The sequence below is a fragment of the Oncorhynchus mykiss genome, chromosome 15 (assembly GCF_013265735.2).
Source record: "Oncorhynchus mykiss isolate Arlee chromosome 15, USDA_OmykA_1.1, whole genome shotgun sequence".
Lineage (NCBI taxonomy): Eukaryota > Metazoa > Chordata > Actinopteri > Salmoniformes > Salmonidae > Oncorhynchus > Oncorhynchus mykiss.
In genome coordinates this window covers 44,828,184-44,850,807 of record NC_048579.1, presented here as the reverse complement: position 1 = coordinate 44,850,807, position 22,624 = coordinate 44,828,184, and the positions used below count along the sequence as shown (strand labels likewise).

Sequence of the window (22,624 nt, the reverse complement as noted above, 5' to 3'; positions counted from 1 at the left end):
AAAATCTGGTTCAAATGTTATAAATTATAACTGTACACATTTGCATAAATTAGCATAAAACAACTCACCAACAATAACTCTTGAACCGCTCAAGCTAGATACACCAAACCAACAATGTTCAGGCTATCCTAACATTTTTTCTAACTTTATCAACTATAACTATATATATTTTCATACATTTCCATAAAATAACCCACCAACAGTAACCTTTGAACCATTCAAGCTGGAGACACCAAACCAACGTTCACATGTTCAGGCTATCTAACTTCAAATTATTAAAAACGTTATCAACTATAATTATATAAATGAACTATAATTATAAACATTTGCATAAATTAACATAAAATAACCCACCAACAGTAACTCTTGATCGGTTCCAGTTAGAGACACTAAACCAACATTCACATGTTCCTCTTATCCCAAATTCAAATTCTTAAAAACGTTGATCAACTATAACTATAGATTTGCATTAAATATCCCACCAACAGTAAGTCTTCAGCCATTCAGGCTATAGGCACCAAACCACCTTTCACATGTTCAGGCTATCCTAACTTAACATTCTGTGAAACTTGCATGAACTGTAACTATATAAATGTGCATAAATTTGCATACAATAGCCACCAACGGTAAGCTAGAGACACCACACCAACTTTTACATGTTAAGGCTATCCTATCCTATCAATAAATGATTCACAAGATAGCATTCACACCACACTTTATTCAAGGAAACGCAGGACAGGCTTCAGGACAAGTCTCTGAATGTCCTTGAGAGGCAAAACCAGAGCCTGGACATAAAACCTGATCGAACATTTCTGGAGAGACCTGGAAATTGCTGTGAAGCGACGCTCGCCGTCCAACCTGACAGAGCTTGAAATTATCTGCAGAGAAGAATGGGAGAAACTCCCCAAATACAGGTGTGCCAAGCTTGTAGCGTCATACCCAAGCAGACTCCATGCTGTAATTGTTGCCAAAAGTGCTTAATGATGTAAATGTGATCAAAAATGTCTAAAATCCTGTTTTTGCTTTGCCATTATGGTGTAGTATTGTGTGTAGATTTAATACATTTTGGAATAAGGCTGTAACATAAAAAGTCAAGTGTTCTGAATACTTTCCGAATGCAGTGTATGCACTTAAATAGTGAACACGCTGTTCCCGTGTTTCATTTTGTTTTTTTATATTAGGAAAGTTGAGAAATAAATATAGTAGTCCCAGCCTATAGAAAGCTGATGGGATCCTCCTCTTTTAAATAGAGGCCATCACTCTTGTTTTCTAACACAATTGCATAGCCCATAGAAATGTTGCGCAACATGAATTCATGGGCTTTCATGAAGTGTTTGATTAGATTTTCCATTACATTTCCATTGATGTCAGAGTGATTAAAGGGACAATAGAGTGCTTGAGTACCAGTTAGCAAGTTTGGTAGGCTACTAATGACCATCAGCAGAGCTTGGAGAAGCCTAATTACGGTGACTAAATGGTCACGTGGAATTTGACTGCCTTCATGACTCGTGACCGCCGATGTGCCGGTAATACGGTCACCGCGACAGCCCTAACTGTCAATAGAGTCTCTGAATGTCCTTGAGAGGCAAAGCCAGTTAAATAAAAGGTTAAATAAAAAATAAACTGTACGTACCATTATCTTTTCCCAATGGTATTCTGTCTATACACACAGCGTATTGATAGTCTCACTAATATACCTACTTGGATTGTTATTTCTTGATTTGTTGTTAAGATACAAAAAAGGTATGTATTGCATTTGCGAGACATTCTAGTGCACTGTTGGAGCTAGTAACAACAGCATTCAGCTGCACCTTCATTAACATCTGCAAATCTGTGTATGCGACCAAAATTAGATTTGATACGAATAAAACAAAAAACTGAGTGAAAGCTTGAAATGTGCAGTTGAAATATTAATGTGCTGTTTAAATCTGTGTACCAATAACATTCGATTTGAAATGAATACACTTAAACTGAGTGAATACTTTAAATGTGCTGTTTTACATCCAGTTTAATTGTGCAGCCGCAGGAACGCCCCGAATTGCGGGCCGCAATCACACACTACTAAAAAATTATACAAAGACTCAGCAGAAAAGGACTAAATGCAATTTCAGGTTAAATAACAACCAAATGTTTATCTTCCAGGACAAATTAGCTAGCAACACCAAGTCCATGAATGTTTCATGTGTGTTTGTCGATGGACAAAATCAACGTGTGAGACGGCGCATGTGGACGCACGCCTGTGGCTGGTGTCGGCAGCACGTAAAAGTCAACAATAAAGACATTGCGTCATCAATCTGAACCAAAAACATTTTATTCTATAAAAGGAGTGGGGTAAATCACAACTGTACAGGGGGAAACTGACTTAATGAAACAACATCTCACAGTATCAAAAAGCTCACGTTTTCCTCACTGATCTTTACACATTTGTTCTGTACAAATACAAAAGAAATAATATTAATGACTTGTATTATTATAACGATAACTGCATTGCACTGAGTAATATAGTACTGGCCCATAAATTACTGCATTCAATAAAAAATACCTAAAATTATGATTTCTTAAAGAGTTTTGATTAATGATAAGAAAAAGCACACTCACACACGCTCAGTAATACACACGCGCGCACACACACACACACACACACACACAATCAATCAATCTACCCTTACATTATGTGGTGCCGTATTGTAGAAGTGATGGGTGACTAGCGAATAGTGGATAAACGTGCTTGTTCAGATACAGTAAGGAGCAGATGGTCATGAAGTCTTCAGTTGTATGCTGCCAAGTCTGAACCATAGATGCATGTTCTTGGTCAAGGGCATCACTATCGTGGTGTATTGATGTATTACTGGATGGTTTTCTTTGTGGTATATGGAGTACATAAAAAATTATTCTGATGTTATTTCATATGGATGAGTTGGTGTCTTGTATTGTATATCACTGGCATTGCCATGTCTATGCATTGAGGTGGGTTTGACCGACGACAACAGATATGACACATTATCAGTTTTTCAGCATTGGGGTGTGTCCACAATTGCATCCTTCTCTCTATATAGTGCACTACTTTTGACCAGAACCCTAAGGTAATGCACTACGTAGGGAATAGGGTGACTTTTGGGATAAGGATATGGTCGAGACGGTTCTTCAGATTTTTCAGTGCTTGTTGCAGGTCATCATAACTGTTAGGTTAGGGCACCATGTTCACACCGACATGCTCACCGACTTCACAAAAACAAATGCTACTCTCCATGCAACAACAGTGAGCACAACACAAAAGGGACCGATTTTGGGGGATTTTTTTTGTAAAGAAGGAATTTAACTTTTTATACACATTTCATTTGTAAATCCATCCAACAGAGGAGAAAAGAAAATACAAATGATATTTTCACATTGTCTAGTCAGTGTTAAAAATAGAACTCCACCTGTTACATTTATTTTGCTTTTTGATTTATATACAGAATGTACACTTCTTATTCTTTTTCATTATTCTCATAGTCCTTAACATCTAATATGAACAGTTTACAAAACAAAACAAGTTGCAATCAAATGCATATACTCTTCTAGAAAGATGTGCTTAGTATCATTGTTAGGAGTCGAAGCAGAGAATGAGAGAAACTCATAGGAACATTGCATTGCTCTGTGTGGACCAATAAGATCTCTCGCTGCTTCCGGCATGCGCTCAACTCAACTCACACCAAGGCTGGGCTCAGAGTCAGACAAGCATTATCTGCATTTAGTTTTTTAAATTGTCAACAGAAAAGGGATGTTACAATTCGCTCGTGTTTTATTTAGCTAGCGTTTGAAATGATTATGGCTGCTGCGACTGCTAACGAGACAGCCAAACAATTTGTTTTACATGTCCTCAAGTATGCCCTCTCTGTATGCATGTCCCACATAGTGCTGAGCGATTAGTACTTTTTGAGGTCGGTTCGGTTTCGGGTTCAACTATTCAAATATAATCGCGGTTTTGATGATTTAAAAAAAAAAAAAACATTAAATGCACTATGCATTATGCGGGTTGAATGCTGTAATAACACAGGACAAAACAAATAACAAAAGTCCCATGGAGGTAGTGACTGCCCATTACTGTGCATCACTTATATTAACCAACATTTATTCACATCACTTTACTTTAATCAAATATTTCAGCTGTTGTGTATATTACATTTGTTTTATTTGATGACTTTACAGCCAGAACTGTTTGATGTAGGAGGGAGGTGTAGTTTTGTATTTGTATTTCATTCCAACTCATCTCATCTCTATTGAGCTGCTGCCTGCTGTCTGACAAAATCACTATTTTAGTAGTGCTTCAAAGTAAATAACGCATATTTTATGACTGCTGAATACCAACTATCAATCACTTAGATCATGTATTTGCAGGTACAGATACCTTGCGAACCAACAGCTGCTCTCTGCATCCTCTCACGATCACGCATTCTTCTTCTTTTTAGCTGGCGTAAAAGAAAACATAGACCAGACAAGTAGATGCGCAATGGATTATGGTCATTGTAGTTATTCACCGCGTTTTATGAGCTAAACTATTTGGAATATTGGCCCTGTTGAAACTACAACTCCCTCCCACATCAAACATTTCAGTCTATATCTGATTTATTTGTACAGAAACTGTGCAATGAGCTCACTGAAAAAAAAACGGAACAATGGAATTTAAATAATTGAACTGATGTTGGTCAATTAGTTGTTTGAAAAACTTAAAATAACCGACATTTCAGTTAATCACTCAGCACTAGTACCACAGGAGCTGTGCGTTCCAGTGGCAACACGTACTTAGCCACTGGCTTCAGTACAGCCCTTAGGAGCAAGATCTGTGTATGTCCCAGTAGCAAGATGTATGTTGCTACTTACTCCATAACAGCACTTTGGAGTGAGCTCTTTGTATGTTCCACTAGCAACACATACTTATCCACTGACCCCAGTACAGCGTAAGGAGTGAGGTCTGTGGAAGTTGCATAATCAAGTGAACCCAGAGAGCAGGAGCTAAAAACAGCCAGCTTAAGACATGAAGATCAGTAAATTCCTGATCTAGGATCGGTTTTGCCTTTTTAGATCATAATGAATAAGATCGTATGGAAAGGGCAGATCTGATCCTAGATCAAAAATCTTACTCTGTGACTCTGTAAATACAAGCCCTGATCTGAGTCTGGGTAGAAATGCTTGTAACAAAAAAGAGAGTGCCTCGTGACCTGTCGTCAGGGCGATAAGACCCCGTTTCCTGGGTAACCCTGAAGACCAAAATAAATGCGCGTTTCTAAAACCAGAGTTTCTCAGATTGACTTTGATTCATTAAGGCGCCGACGAGCAAGAGGTAACACTCTGCTGCCCCAAACACACACTTCTAAAATCATCAGTTCTGATTATTTGTTCCACACACACACACACACACACACGTCCATAGACACGCAAAAAACACACACACAAGCTCCCCTAGATCCCTGCGAGAGTTCCATTTGTAATCTCAAACTTTTTTTTCTTATACTTTCACAGCCTCAAACACAATCTAAGGATTTGAAATATACAAAAAAAAGGGATGTTATTCTGTTAAGAGCCATTCACTGGCAAAGAGAAGGAGGGAAGGAGAAGAAGGAAAAAAGGCCTTTTTTAAAACAACAAATACTGTTACTGAACAAACAAGTTAAAAATGTGGGGCAAGTGAACATGATTTCATTTCTGATTGAAATGGAGGAAAACAGAATCTTAATAAAAATTCACAGTCTTGTAGCTCCCTGTTTTAGGGGAAGGGGGAGTGGAGGGGGGGTTGAATTAGATAGAATAGAACAGTTCTACCCCACACACTCCGAGGGGTCTGCGAACTCTGCTCGGGAAGAATATGGAGGAAAGGACTTTATGCATCTTCAACTGTCTTTAAATAGCACACGCTTCACTAACGCACGCACGCACGCACACACACACACACACAATGCAGGATCACAGAAGTTGAGAAGGAAAATACAGTAAAGGTATCTACAGTATCTTCCCCTCTGAAATCAACAAACAAGACAAAAGCCACATATCCTTCCCCGCCCCCTTCACCTCCTCTCCGTTCTCTTCCTCCCTCATCTTCTTCCTCAGAGCTGAGTGTATGGTTTAGGCATCCCTGCATCATTTCAAAGTCCGTTCTCTGTCTCTCTCTCAGTCCAGGATAGGATAGGAAGCCATAGAGGAGGATGGTGTCATGCCATGGTCACACTGAGTGGGGTGTGAGGGAGAGATGAGAAGGTAAGCATTGGGGTGAGAGTGGCTGTGAAGAGTGGTGGACTCCCCCTTCAGGTGCTGGGCAACCAAATAACAACAATGAACTGCTCTCATCATTTACTTTGCAATCTGTGTTCTCCACCTCTTTCATTTCCTGATCTCCATGATGACCCACAGTTCAAATTAGAGGACGAGGAGAGAAAAGAGACAGGAACAGGAAGTGACCATTCAGGGTTTAGCCCCTCCCTTCTGAGTTTCAGTTGAGTACCCGGGGGGGTGGGGGGGGGGGGGGGGGGGGGGGATGGTAGTAGGGGGAAGGGTTTAAAGATCAGGGGCCAGAGGTCATGGTTCACATCATGACGTGGCGTCTCCGGTGCAGGGCTAGGTGGTCGGACCGGGAGAAGGAGCGGTCACAGTCGGTGCAGCGGAAGGGCTTGATGCCCGTGTGTTTACGGAAGTGTCGTGTCAGCTCGTCTGACCGGGCGAACCTCCAGGTACAGCCCTCCCATGTACAGTGGTATGGCTTCTCTCCTACAGGGAAGAAGACAGAGTTAGTTGGTTGATTGGTTTAATAGGAAGTACATTCAGTGCATGTAATTGAAAAAAAACGAGGCATCTTCAGATAAGAAGTTATAGTATAGATCTACTGCCTATTTTTTTAAATAACTTTTTCCACCTTTATTAACCAGGTAGGCCAGTTGAGAACAAGTTCTCATTCACAACTGTGATCTGGCCAACATAAAGCAAAGCAGTGCGACAAAAACAACAACACAGAGTTACACATGGAATAAACAGACGTACAGTCAATAACGCAATAGAAAAATCTATATACAGTGTGTGCAAATGTAGTAAGAGTAGGGAGGTAAGGCAACAAATAGGCCATAGAGGTGAAATAATTACAACTTATCATTAACACTGTAGTGATAGATGTACAGACGATGATATGAAGTAGAGATACTGGGGTGCAAAAGAGCAAGAGGGTAAATAACAATATGGGGATGAGGGAGTTGGTTGTGCCATTTACAGATGGGCTGTGTACAGGTGCAGCAATCGGTAAGATATAAGTCTCCAGCTTCAGTGATTTTTGCAGTTCGTTCCAGTCATTGGCAGCAGAGAACTGGAAGGAAAGGCAGCCTACGGGGGTGTTAGCTTTGGGGATGACCAGTGAGATGTACCGACTGGAGCGCTTGCTACGGGTTGGTGTTGCTATGGTGACCAGTGAGCTGAAATAAGGCGGGGCTTTACCTAGCAAAGACTTATAGATGACCTGGAGCCAGTGGGTTTGGCGACGGATATGTAGTGAGGGCCAGCCAGTGAGAGCGTACGGATCGCAGTGAGAGCATACAGGGCGCAGTGGTGGGTAGTATATGGGTCTTTGGTGACAAAACAGACGGCATTGTGATAGACTGCATCCAATTTGCTGAGTAGAGTGATGGAGGCTATTTTGTACGAGGGTATGTTTGGCAGCATGGGTGAAGGAGGCTTTGTTTGCGAAATAGGAAGCCGATTCTAGATTTAATTTTGGATTGGAGATGTTTGATATGAGTCTGGAAGGAGAGTTTACAGTCAAACCAGACACCTAGGCATTTGTAGTTGTCCACATATTCTAAGTCAGAACCGTCCAGAGTAGTGATGCTAGTCGGGCAGGCGGGTGCGGGCAGCAATCGGTTGAAGAGCATGCACTTAGTTTTACTAGCATTTAAGAGCAGTGGGCTACAGCAGTGGATATTAATTGGCTACAGCAGTGGCTATTCATTGGCTACAGCAGTGGCTATTCATTGGCTACAGCAGTGGCTATTCATTGGCTACAGCAGTGGCTATTCATTGGCTACGGCAGTGGCTATTCATTGGCTACAGCAGTGGCTATTCATTGGCTACAGCAGTGTTTCCCAACTCCAGTCGTCGAGAACTCCCAACAGCATAAAAAGTGTGTAGCCTGGGTCAAACATACCTCATTGAACTAATTTAGGGCTTGATGATCAATTGAATCAGGTGTGCTTGTCTGGGCCTGCAATAAAAATGTGTACTGTTGGGGGTACTTGAGGACGGGAGATGGGCAACACTAGGCTCCAGAATGCGGGCCCTGGATCAGTCATTGGCTATAGATGAGTATGTGGGCAGGTCACGGTGTGTGTTACCCAGTGTTGGGGGTATCGCGTTACAGAACTAACAAGTAACGTAATCTGATACATTTTATGAGCAACAGAGTAAAGTAATGCATTACTTGGGTTATTTTATTACAGTTACTTTGTCAAACAACGTGTGTGTTACTTTCAGAATCTTTCCTCCACCGGGTGTGTTTCCATGATCCGATCTCGACTTGTTTCCTCATTTAGTTCTTGAGCGAGCGGAGAAAGGGTGTTTTGAGAAATATAATGACGGGCTGCTGTCCATAGAAATGTATAGAGGGCGCACCTCTGATGTCTATGCATCTCTATAGGCTGTGTATGTGAGGTCTAACAGAAAGAACTGGCGGCTCCAAGGAAAGATTTTCAATGAAAGGAGAGGAAATGTGTACAGATCTGTGGCTTACAGTATACAGTATACGGCTAATTAAGCAGCGCCACAGATGGAAGGAGAAAGCAGTGATCCAACCTGACTTAGTAAGTAGCCTATCAGTACGCACGGCTCGCCCTGCTCCCTCTGACAGTCAAACACACAATGAAATAAACGGTGAGATTGGGATTTTTTTCCCATGAAAGCAAAGCAAATGAATATAACTCGTTACTTACCACACAAAGTAATATTGTAAAGTAACGTTACTTTTGCCCAAAAAGTTTCAGTTAGTAATATATTACTTTCCCAACACTGGTGTTACCTGTGTGTATCCTGCGGTGGGCTTTAAGGTGTGAGCTCTTGGTGTACACCTTGTTACAGCCATCATAGTCACACATATGGACACGCCTCCTCTTCATATCCGGCGAATCAGGATCCACCTGCATGTCCATGTCTACGCCCGACCTGAGAGTGACAAAGAGAGAGAGAGGGCAGACATTATATGGGTGAGGCTGGAGTGAGATGCACTAAGTTATGTATTTAGTGAAATGACAGAATGTCAGAGGATCACCTGTATTAGCAGGATTACTAGAAAGCAGCTAGCTACCGGTATATTAACTCTTCAGACCTGGGTTCAAATCATATTTGAAATATTATTAGGATCATTATTTGAATTTGAATTTCACCGGGACAGTGCACATTAACCAACACGAATATTACAGTAGTGCAACTTCCATGGAAATGTGCTGGGGGTAGAAAAGAGGTCATTTGCACCAGTAGTCTCTGGGCAGGTAAGGGCCTTTACACAGCCACAATGCACATACAAATAGTCACTAAAACAATAGAAAACACAAGTACATGACATCCAATAGAATATGAGTATAACAACAACAACATATTGAAATACTTAATGTGGGCTTGATAAAAGGTCTTTAAATGTTAGTGTTACACAAGCAGACATGTTCTATAAGGTTTACCTCCCCAACCCCACCCATACTGTCTAAGCCCTAACTAAACCTAGAAGGAAAGGACTGTGATGTAACACCTATAGGGAACTGCCCTAGTGTGGCTGACTGGACAATTAAAACCTATCCATGAGTTTATTGTTCATGCACTCTATTGTACGGATCTGTGTGATTGATGAATAGAAGTCTTACAAATGATTTTGTCATTGCTGCATCATCATTAGGTGACACTATTCGGTGGCGAATCCTAACTTCCAATTTTATTTACTTAGTCAAGCATTGATATCAATGGGAAGTTGTGATTCGCCCCTACGTATTTGGACATGGCTACATGAGGGATCTACACTGAACAGAAATATAAACACAACATGTAAAGTATTGGTCCCATCTTTCATGAGCTGAAATAAAGATCCCAGAACTGTTCCATTCCAACAAACAGCTTATTTCTCAAAAATGTTGTGCACAAATTTGTTTAAATCCCTGTTAGTAAGCGTTGCCTTTGCCAAGATAATCCATCCATCTGACAGGTGTCAATCAAGACGTTAATTAAACAGCATGACGATTACACAGGTGCACCTTGTGCTGGGGACAATAAAAGGCCACTATAAAATGTGCAGTTTGGTCACACAACACAATGCCACAGCTGCCTCAAGTTTGGAGGGAGCATTGAATTGGCATGTTGACTGCAGGAATGTCCATGAGAGCTGTTGCCAGAGAATTGAATGTTCATTTCTCTACCATAAGCAGCCTCTAACATAATTTTAGAGAATTCGGCAGTACGTCCAGCCGGCCTCACAACCACAGACTACATGTGACTATGCAGCCCAGGACTTGCACATTCGGCTTCTTCACCTGCGGGATGGTCTGACAGCTGATGAAACTGTGGGTCTTAATCTGACTGCAGTTCAGCATCGTAACCGACTTCAGTGGTAAAATGCCCACCTTCGATGGTCACTGGCACACTGGAGAAGTTTACTCTTCATGGATGAATCCCGGTTTCAACTGTACCGGGCAGATGGCAGACAGTGTGTATGGCATTGTGTGGGTAAGCGGTTTTCCGATGTCAATGTTGTGAACAGAGTGCCCCGTGGTGGTGGGGTTACGGTATGTGCAGGCATAAACTATTGACAACAAACTCAAATGCATTTTATCGATGGCAATTTGAATGCACAGAGATACCGTGACGAGATCCTGAGGACCATTGTCGTGCCATTCATCTGCCGCCATCACCTCATATTTCAGCATGATAATGCACGGCCCCATGTTGCAAGGATCTGTACACAATTCCTGGAAGCTGAAAATGCCCCATTTCTTCCCATAGCCTGCATACTCGCCAGACATGTCACACATTGAGCATGTTTGGGATGCTCTGGATCAACGTGTACGACAGCGTGTTCCATTTCCCGCCTATATCCAGCAACTTTGCACAGCCATTGAAGAGGAGTGGGACAACATTCCACAGGTCACAATCAACAGCCTGTGTTGTGCCACATGAGGCAAATGGTGGCCACATGAGGCAAAATAATGACTGACCGAATACAAACAGTGTAGCCATTCCCTCCGCAAGGCAATCAAACAAGTTAAGCATCAGTATAGAGACAAGGTAGAGTCGCAATTCAACGGCTCAGACACAAGAGGTATGTTGCAGGGTCTACAGTCAATCACGGATTACAAAAAGAAAACCAGCCCCGTCGCGGACCAGGATGTCTTGCTCCCAGACAGACAACAACTTCTTTGCTCACTTTGAGGACAATACAGTGCCACTGACACGGCCCGCTACCAAAACCTGTGGACTCTCCTTTACTGCAGCCGACGTGAGTAAAACATTTAAACGTATTAACCCTCGCAAGGCTGCAGGCCCAGACGGCATCGCCAACCGCGTCCTCAGAGCATGCGCAGACCAGCTGGCTGGTGTGTTTACGGACATATTCAATCAATCCTTAGTCAATCCTTATCCTCAGTCTGCTGTTCCCACATGCTTCAAGAGGGCCACCATTGTTCCTGTTCCCAAGAAAGCTAAGGTAACTGTAGAACTCACTTCCGTCATCATGAAGTGCATCATGAAGTGCTTTGAGAGACTAGTCAAGGACCATATCACCTCCACCCTACCTGACACCCTAGACCCACTCCAATTTGCTTACCGCCCAAATAGGTCCACAGATGACGCAATCGCCATCACACTGCACACTGCCCTAACCCATCTGGACAAGAGGAATACCTATGTGAGAATGCTGTTCATCGACTACAGCTCAGCATTTAACACCATAGTACCCTCCAAACTCGTCATCAAGCTCGAGACCCTGGGTCTCGACCCCGCCCTGTGCAACTGGGTACTGGACTTCCTGACGGGCCGCCCCCAGGTGGTGAGGGTAGGTAACAACATCTCCACCCCGCTGATCCTCAACACTGGGGCCCCACAAGGATGCGTTCTCAGCCCTCTCCTGTACTCCCTGTTCACCCATGACTGGGTGGCCATGCATCCAACTCAATCATCAAGTTTGCAGACAATACTACAGTGTTAGGCATGATTACCAACAACGGCAAGACAGCCTACAGGGAGGAGGTGAGGGCCCTCGGAGTATGGTGTCAGGAAAATAACCTCACACTCAACGTCAACAAAACAAAGGAGGTGATCGTGGACTTCAGGAAACAGCAGAGGGAACACCCCCCCCTATCCACATCGACGGGACAGTAGTGGAGAGGGTAGAAAGTTAAGTTCCTCGGCGTACACATCACGGACAAACTGAATTGGTCCACCCACACAGACAGCGTGGTGAAGAAGGCGCAGCAGCACCTCTTCAACCTCAGGAGCCTGAAGAAATCACCAAAAGCACTCACAAACTTTTACAGATGCACAATCGAGAGCATCCTGCCGGGCTGTATCACTGCCTGGTACGGCAACTGCTCCGTCCACAACCGTAAAGCTCTCCAGAGGGTAGTGAGGTCTGCACAACGCATCACGGGGGCAAACTACCTGCCCTCCAGGACACCTACACCAACCGATGTCACAGGAAGGCCATAAAGATCATCAAGGACAACAACCACCAGAGCCACTGCCTGTTCACCCCGTTATCATCCAGAAGACGAGGTCAGTACAAGTGCATCAAAGCAGGGACCGAGAGACTGAAAACACCTTCTATCTCAAGGCCATCAGACTGTTAACAGCCACCACTAACATTGAGTGGCTGCTGCCAACATACTGACACAACTCAAGCTCACTTTAATAATGGAGATTGATGTAAAAAATGTATCACTAGCCACTTTAAACAATGCCACTTAATATAATGTTTACATACCCTACATTACTCATCTCATATGTATATGCTGTACTCAATACCATCTACTGCATCTTGCCTATGCCGTTCTGTACCATCACTCATTCATATATCTTTATGTACATATTCTTCATCCCTTTACACTTGTGTGTATAAGGTAGTTGTTGTGAAATTGTTAGGTTAGATTACTCGTTGGTTATTACTGCATTGTCGGAACAAGAAGCACAAGCATTTCGCTACACTCGCATTAACATCTGCTAACCATGTGTATGTGACAAATAAAATTAGATTTGGTTCTCTGATCCACGCTCCTACATTATATTTAAGGTATCTGTGACCAACAGATGCATATCTGTATTCCCAGTCATGTGAAATCCATAGATATGGCCTAATGTGTGGATTTCAATGAACTGTAACTCAGTAAAATCTTTGAAATTGTTGCATTTATATTTTTGTTCAGTATACATACATAATAGTCAAATACACCATGTTAATTTAAATGATTCTAACAGAGCCTCACTCCTGGTAATCACTGATGACTAAGTTTATTGTTTAGGTTTATCACAGTTAATAGTGATCTATGATCCCTGGGTGAAGTTACAGGCCACAGGCAGCAGAGAGGGCTAGAGAGTAAGTGTTGAAAACCCATACAGCTGGACAGCTTCCAGTTCAATGCTGATCTCTCCTCTCTCTTCCCTCCTTTCCTTCCTCTCGCTTTCCCTCCCATCCTCCGGGTTCCTCGCGGCCGGCCTTCCCTTTCTCCAGCCTGCCTGCCAACTAGTTCATTCCTTTTCCTCTCTCTCTCTCTCTCTCTCTCTCTCTCTCTCTCTGTCGTTGGCTCAAACACACTAAAGAATAGAATAGTATTCCTTCTTCACCCCATCCCGCCTCTAACACACTCACCCCGCTCCTTCTCTTTCTCTCTCTCCAAACCGTTTATAAGGAGGTGTGACGGCAAACTGCATTACGTAACCTTGTTTACACCCAGTTCTGTGACAACCCTGCCCAGCAACACACACAAACACACAAACACACGTCAGCTAAGTGAACTCTCCAAGCACACACCCTGCATTTCAGTTAGATCGAGTGCAGCAAGCTCTGACACACACACACACACACACACACACACACACACACACACACACACACACACACACACACACACACACACACACACACACACACACACACACACACACACACACACACACACACACACACACACACACACACACACACACACACACACACACACACACACACGTCAGCTAAGTGAACTCTCCAAGCACACACCCTGCATTTCAGTTAGATAGAGTGCAGCAAGCTCTGACACACACACACAAAGCTACGCCTTGGGGTGTTGAGGTTGCTGCATCCTCCTACCAAATAGAGATACACATGAATACATTCTGTCTCTCTCGGTTGCTGCCTCACTACACATTGTGTGCCACATACACACTGCCTCTCCTCCAGTGTTCAGAGGTTATGTAAGGGTCCAGAGAAGAGCAGTGCTGCAGTAATGTGATTAATGCCAGAGAGAGGAGAGGAGGGACGGGCCCAGCTCACCACAGCCAAACCCCCAGTGAAGGGGCAAATTCAACCTATATCACTTTTCTCTAATACACTCAACACCAGTCCTGCAAAACACTCTCCCTGTATCACTCTACTCCTACAGTGCCTTAAGAAAGTATTCATACCCCTTGACTTATTCCACATTTTGTTGTGTTACATCCTGAATTCAAATGGATTAAATATATTGTTTTCCTTATGGGAGGACCTGCCAATACCAAGTAGTGAAGACATGCTTTTACAGCTTTTAAAAAAAACATTCATTGAAAATTAAACACAAAAATGTCTCATTTACATAAGTATTCACACATTCCAAATTGAGCTCAGGTGCATCCAATTTCCTTTGATCATCCTTGAGATGAGTGATCCTCATCACTGTCAAACGCTCCCTAAAACACTTCTGCGAGCAGGCCTTTCTAATCGACCTGGCCCGGGTATCCTGGAAGGTTATTGACCTCATCCCGTCAGTTGAGGATGCCTGGTCATTCTTTAAAAGTAACTTCCTCACCATCTTAGATAAGCATGCTCCGTTCAAAAAATGCAGAACTAAGAACAGATATAGCCCTTGGTTCACTACAGCACAAAAACATCCTGTGGCGGACTGCAATAGCATCGAATAGTCCCCGCGATATGCAACTGTTCAGGGAAGTCAGGAACCAATACACGCAGTCAGTCAGGAAAGCAAAGGCCAGCTTTTTCAAGCAGAAATTTGCATCCTGTAGCTCTAACTCCAAAAAGTTCTGGGACACAGTAAAGTCCATGGAGAACAAGAGCACCTCCTCCCAGCTGCCCACTGCACTGAGGCTAGGTAACACGGTCACCACTGATAAATCCATGTTAATCGAAAACTTCAACAAGCATTTCTCAACAGCTGGCCATGCCTTCCTCCTGGCAACTCCAACCTCGGCCAACAGCTCGGCCCCCCCCGCAGCTACTCGCCCAAGCCTTCCCAGCTTCTCCTTTACCCAAATCCAGATAGCAGATGTTCTGAAAGAGCTGCAAAACCTGGACCCATACAAATCAGTCTGGACCCTCTATTTCTGAAACTATCCGCCGCCATTGTCGCAACCCCTATTACCAGCCTGTTCAACCTCTCTTTTGTATCGTCTGAGATCCCCAAGGATTGGAAAGCTGCCGCGGTCATCCCCCTCTTCAAAGGGGGAGACACCCTGGACCCAAACTGTTACAGACCTATATCCATCCTGCCCTGCCTATCTAAGGTCTTCGAAAGCCAAGTCAACAAACAGATCACTGACCATCTCGAATCCCACCGTACCTTCTCCGCTGTGCAATCTGGTTTCCGAGCCGGTCACGGATGCACCTCAGCCACGCTCAAGGTACTAAACGATATCATAACCGCCATCGATAAAAGACAGTACTGTGCAGCCGTCTTCATCGACCTGGCCAAGGCTTTCGACTCTGTCAATCACCATATTCTTATCGGCAGCCTCGGTTTTTCTAATGACTGCCTTACCTGGTTCACCAACTACTTTGCAGACAGAGTTCAGTGTGTCAAATCGGAGGGCATGTTGTCCGGTCCTCTGGCAGTCTCTATGGGGGTGCCACAGGGTTCAATTCTCGGCCGATTCTTTTCTCTGTATATATCAATGATGTTGCTCTTGCTGCGGACGATTCCCTGATCCACCTCTACGTAGACGACACCATTCTATATACTTCCGGCCTGTCCTTGGACACAGTGCTATCTAACCTCCAAACGAGCTTCAATGCCATACAACACTCTTTCCGTGGCCTCCAACTGCTCTTAAACGCTAGTAAAACCAAATGCATGCTTTTCAACCGTTCGCTGCCTGCACCCGCACGCCCGACTAGCATCACCACCCTGGATGGTTACGACCTAGAATATGTTGACATCTATAAGTACCTAGGTGTCTGGCTAGACTGTAAACTCTCCTTCCAGACTCATATCAAACATCTCTAATCCAAAATCAAATCTAGAGTCGGCTTTCTATTTCGCAACAAAGCCTCCTTCACTCACGCCGCCAAACTTACCCTAGTAAAACTGACTATCCTACCGATCCTCGACTTCGGCGATGTCATCTACAAAATAGCTTCCAATACTCTACTCAGCAAACTAGATCCGTTTTGTTACTAAAGCACCTTATACCAAACACCACTGCGACCTGTATGCTCTAGTCGGCTGGCCCTCGCTACATATTCGTCGCCAGACCCACTGGCTCCAGGTCATCTACAAGTCCATGCTAGGTAAAGCTCTGCCTGATCTCAGTTCACTGGTCACGATGGCAACACCCACCCGTGGCATGCGCTCCAGCAGGTGTATCTCACTGATCATCCCTAAAGCCAACACCTCATTTGGCCGCCTTTCCTTCCAGTTCTCTGCTACCTGTGACTGGAATGAATTGCAAAAATCGCTGAAGTTGGAGACTTTTATTTCCCTCACCAACTTTAAACATCTGCTATCTGAGCAGCTAAACGATCGCTGCAGCTGTACATAGTCCATCTGTAAATAGCCCACCCAATTTACCTACCTCATCCCCATACTGTTTTTATTTATTTACTTTTCTGCTCTTTTGCACACCAGTATCTCTACTTGCACATGTTCATCTGATCATTTATCACTCCAATGTGAATCTGCTAAATTGTAATTATTCGCCTGCCTCCTCATGCCTTTTGCACACAATGTATATAGACTCTTTTTTTTCTACTGTGTTATTGACTTGTTTATTGTTTACTCCATGTGTAACTCTGTGTTGTTGTCTGTTCACACTGCTATGCTTTATCTTGGCCAGGTCGCAGTTGTAAATGAGAACTTGTTCTCAACTAGCCTACCTGGTTAAATAAAGGGAAAATAAAATAAAAAATCTAGGGGGTGTTGCAATTTTCCAAGAGCACAGTGGGAAATGGAAAAAGGATGGAACTACCCAGACTGTCTAGAGCTGGCCGTCCAACCAAACTGAGCAACTGGGCAAGAGGTGGTGACCAAGAACCCAACGACCACTCTGACAGAACTACAGAGTTCCTTGGCTGAGACGGGACAACAGTCTCTGTAGCACTTCACCAAATTGGGTTTTATGGGAGAGTGGCCAGACGGAAGCCCCCCCCCCCCGAGAAAAAGGCACATGCCTGGGATCAAACCCGTGTCTGTAGTGACGCCTCGAGCACTGCGATGCTGCGCCACTCGGGAGGCCCTGTATTTCAATACATATGCAAACATTTCTACAAATATGTTTTCACTTTGTCACTATGGGGTATTGTGTGTAGATGGGTGAGAGAAAAAATATATTGAATCCAATTTGAATTCAGGCTGTAACAACAAAATGTGGAATAAGTCAAGGGGTTTGAATACTTTATGAAGGCAGTGTATGACAGGACTACTCAACTACCCACAAATCATGCAAGATATCTTCTGAAATAAGTATTGTTCTCGTACATTGATGAAAAAAACAAACAATGTATCACCCAGCCTCCATCCTCTGAAGGCGTCAGCCTGCTTCAGTTCGTTCGGCTGGCGCTTGCCGAGCTCGTTCCCTTAAAAGACCTTCGCTTGAAAAAAAACGTTTGTCCATTTTGAGACGCCGTAGCCAGGAGCCAGATTTATCTATGATAACTCGAGAAATCTGTCATACATTTTTGCAGAGGAGATACTTAGTTGCGCAATTTTGCATCTGACTAAGATGTTTGGTGCAGTATTTCTCAAGTGGAAAAATGTGCATGAGTACAAGTCTCTTGTTGAATGACAACAGGCACTTCATTGAAGAATCCATACTGTTGACCAATCGCCGACAAGGGGGCGTAGACTTCGGCTACCGAGAAAAAAAACGGTGTGCCCGAACAGCTGAAAAGACCCTTGCCGAAGTCCAAAACTAACAAAAACGTCACAAAATGTTGTCATAATAGATGCACAAACTGTTTCCGAACTCTTTTGGCTGGGAAGCATGCGGAAGCCTTAACACTCACCCTGTGTCCAAAGAAGGAAGCCTACAGTACCACCAACCCTGTGTCCAGGCCTATACCACCACCTTCCATTATCTGACACTCACCCTGTGTCCAGTCCCGGTGTACTGAAGGAAGCTGAGCCCGACTCTGTCCCACTCTCCACATCACTGTCACTCTGGTACTCCACTGGGGACGCCGAGCCAGGCTTGATACGCACTGTAGGGAGGAAAGGGTAGACAGAGAAAGGGGGGGAGGGAGAGAGATGAAGATGAAGAGCGAGGGAAGAAAGAGAGAGAGGAAGAAAGATGGGTATAAATAGAGAAAGACAAACAACAGGGGTTAGCAACTTAAATCCAGCATTAAAACACAGTACTTGGCAACACAAAAGGTAAGTCAAGACATCCCAGCTGAGCTCATTTTAATTTCTATTTGGGTGTGAGAGAATTCCTCATTATACTTAGGTATGGTTGGCTGTGCTGCGGAGGCTGCTGATTGTATTTGTGAACCCCCCTCTCCCTTCTCCTTTAGTGGGTCAGAATGTGGTGAGTGCACTGTTTAAAGGTTATCTTGCCTGAGGATGAGTGAGGGTGAGGGTTGTTTGTGATGATGGGGTTCGGATGGGGGTAAATAACTGTCCTTTGTACGTTGGGATAACCCACCACCTGTTAACCCTAATACCCCTGAAACCCACCTTATTCAAAGGCAAAACGACCCACCTCCTCTCTTCTAGAACACTTCCCCCTTCTAAAAGTCCCTCCCTCCGTACTCCACACTCTTCTCCGTACTCCACCCCTCTCTCCCGTGCCCCACCCTCTCTCCCGTGCCCCACCCTCTCTCCCGTGCCCCACCCTCTCTCCCGTGCCCCACCCTCTCTCCCGTACTCCACCCTCTCTCCAGTGCTCCACCCTCTCTCCCGTGCTCCACCCTCTCTCCAGTGCTCTACCCTCTCTCCAGTGCTCTACCCTCTCTCCCGTGCTCCACCCTCTCTCCCGTGCCCCACCCTCTCTCCCGTGCCCCACCCTCTCTCCCGTGCTCCACCCTCTCTCCCGTGCCCCACCCTCTCTCCCGTGCCCCAACCTCTCTCCCGTGCCCCACCCTCTCTCCCGTGCTCCACCCTCTCTCCCGTGCTCCACCCTCTCTCCCGTGCTCCACCCTCTCTCCCGTGCGCCCCCTCTCTCCCGTGCCCCACCCTCTCTCCCGTGCCCCACCCTCTCTCCCGTGCCCCACCCTCTCTCCCGTGAAATAAAAATAAAATAAATTGATTTCATGTAAGGAACTCAGTCCGGCTTTCAACTTACTCTTGAAAGTTGTAATAGTATAACGCACATGGTGCAATTTGGAAATATTGACATGAATACACGTTAGACATGGCAAAATGTATAGAATTGCAAGAAAACTTGCTTTAAAACCTGTAAAATTATCTCTCCGCCAAACAAGAGGGGTGTGAACAGTTTGTGTCATGAACAGTGCTTGTCCCCATAGAAACAGACATGGCAAGGGATTGCACCCCTCTCCAGCATGGCCTCATGGTGAGTAGTCAGTCTGCAAACATTTTGGAGAAAATGGTGAGCAAGTTAGTAAATCTTCATGGATAATAAAAAAAATTTTTTTTAATGTCACTACCGAACATCTAATTTATCAAGAAATATGTAAAGTACGGTTTTGGGACTAAAGTACAGGTAACTGCCAAAATAAAAGGACACACCAACAGAGTGTCTTAATAGGGCGTTGGGCCATCACGAGCCACCAGAACAGCTTCAATGCGCTTTGGCATAGATTTTACAAGTGTCTGGTATTCCATTGGAGGGATGCGACTAGGGCTATGGCCGTCACGAAATTTAGTCAGCCGGCGATTGTCAAGCAAATAACTGTTGGTCTTGCGGTAATTGACCGTTAATTAACATAAACAAATTAAGCATCTCCAGGCTTCCACCGATGCAGACCTTTGGAACAGCTACATTTTAAAAAGTCTAATAAAGCCATGTAATATAGCCAACGCTTTCACAAATCCATTATTTCTTTTAGACAGGTCTAAAGAACATGATATCATGAAAATGTAGTTTATTTCAGAAGAACAGAATGGCATATAGAATTTGCTATTCTGCATATTTAAGTGTATGATTTGATAGAGCAGTCTGAGCGGTGGTGGGCAGCAGCAGGCTCGTAAGCATTCATTCAAACAGCACTTTCCTGCGTTTGCCGGCAGCTCTTAGCAATGCTTGAAGCACAGCGCTGTTTATGACTTCAAGCCTATCAACTCCCGAGATTAGCCTGGCAATACTAAAGTGCCTATAAGAACATCCAACAGTCAAAGGTTAATGAAATACAAATGGTATAGAGGGAAATAGTCCTATAATTGCGATAATAACTACAACCTAAAACTTCTTACCTGGGAATATTGAAGACTCATGTTAAAAGGAACCACCAGCTTTCAAATGTTCTCATGTTCTGAGCAAGGAACTTAAATGTTAGCTTTTTTACATGGCACATATTGCACTTTTACTTTCTTCTCCAACACTGTGTTTTTGCATTATTTAAACCAAATTGAACATGTTTCATTATTTATTTGAGACTAAATAGATTTTATTTATGCATTATATTAAGTTAAAATAAAAGTGTTCGTTCAGTATTGTTGTACTTGTCATTATTACAAATAAATATATAAAAACGTCAGAGTAATCAGTACAGGCTTTTTTTGGTTCTCTAATAATGGGTATTGGTGTTGAAAAATCATAAATCAGTCAACCTCTAATCAAAAGTGACCACAAATGCATTTTTGCATGGTATGCTTTTACTAGAAATGTGCATTTTTATGGTGAAAATTATCTTCCCCAAACTCGAAACTCACACGCTCCTTATATATGCTAGTTTGGCTCTACACACCTTCAGTAAAGCAGATTGATTTTAAAAGAGGTTATTTGGCCACTTTAGTTGTGATACAAACCTTATTACAACATTTAGGACTATGGACTAGACTACATGAGGTGTGATACAAACCTTATTAAAACATATAGGACTATGGACTAGACTACATGAGGTGTGATACAAACCTTATTAAAACATATAGGACTATGCACTAGACTACATGAGGTGTGATACAAACCTTATTATAACATGTAGGACTATGGACTACATGAGGTGTGATAAAACCTTATTAAAACATATAGGACTATGGACTAGACTACATGAGGTGTGATACTAACCTTATTAAAACATATAGGACTATGGACTAGGCTACATGAGGTGTGATACAAACCTTATTAAAACATATAGGACTATGCACTAGACTACATGAGGTGTGATACAAACCTTATTAAAACATATAGGACTATGGACTAGACTACATGAGGTGTGACACTAAGTTGCAAAAAAAAGGCATTGTTTCCTATTCTGGGCATCATTCACAAGTGATAATGTATCATTCAAGCGTGATAGGCTAATATCGTCACCCATCAGACTGTTCTTGATTGAATCTTGTCTTTATATATATTAAATATGGGCAGCGGAAAAAATACATGTCATCTATGCACTTAAATAGCGAATCAAGGATGCTTTTCCTGTGGTTTATTTTCATTTTCACACTCCGTCGTAAAGTGAAGCAGTGTGCTTAATATTAGGAAAGTTGAGAAATACATTTAGTAGTCCCAGCCTATAGAAAGCTGATGGGATCCTCCTCTTTTAAATAGAGGCCATCACTGTGTTTTCCCTCGCAATTGCATAGCCTATAGAAATGTTGCGCAACATGAATTCATGGGCTTTCATGGAGTGTTTGATTAGATTTTCCATTACATTTCCATTGATGTCAGAGTGATTAGAGGGGCAATAGAGTGTTTGAGTACCAGGCAGTTAACAAGTTTGGTAGACTATTAAGGACCATCAGCAGCATCAGAGCTTGGAGAAACCTAATTACCTTAACTAAATGCTCATGTGGAATTTGACTGCCTTCATGACTCGTGAACGCCACGGTCACCGCAACAGCCCTAGATGCGACACCATTCTTCCACAAGAAATTCTATAATTTGGTGTTTTGGTGATGGAAAACGCTGTCTAAGGCACCACTCCAAAATCTCTTATAAGTGTTCAATTGGATTAAGTTCTGGTCACACACACACACACTTTAAACCCCCTATGCCTCTTTGAGACCCCTCTTTCGAAGAATAGCCATCGTCACCAATGGGCAACTGTGCATTTTTA

General features: G+C 43.4%; 1 protein-coding gene across 6 annotated transcripts in view; it reads right to left on the bottom strand.

Annotated features, from left to right (window-relative positions):
• Window positions 1-2,293: 2,293 nt before the first annotated feature.
• The window catches only part of LOC110490127 (Krueppel-like factor 8), a 112,755-nt gene continuing 92,424 nt past the window's right edge, over window positions 2,294-22,624 (bottom strand). For all 6 annotated transcript variants that reach the window (XM_036944432.1, XM_036944427.1, XM_036944428.1 and 3 more), the window contains exons 5-7: window positions 18,535-18,646; window positions 9,029-9,171; window positions 2,294-6,741 (exon numbers count right to left, since the gene is read on the bottom strand). In XM_036944432.1, coding sequence (XP_036800327.1) covers window positions 6,560-6,741; window positions 9,029-9,171; window positions 18,535-18,646 — 437 coding nt within the window. In that variant the 3' untranslated portion in view covers window positions 2,294-6,559. The remainder of the gene's footprint in view (window positions 6,742-9,028; window positions 9,172-18,534; window positions 18,647-22,624) is intronic.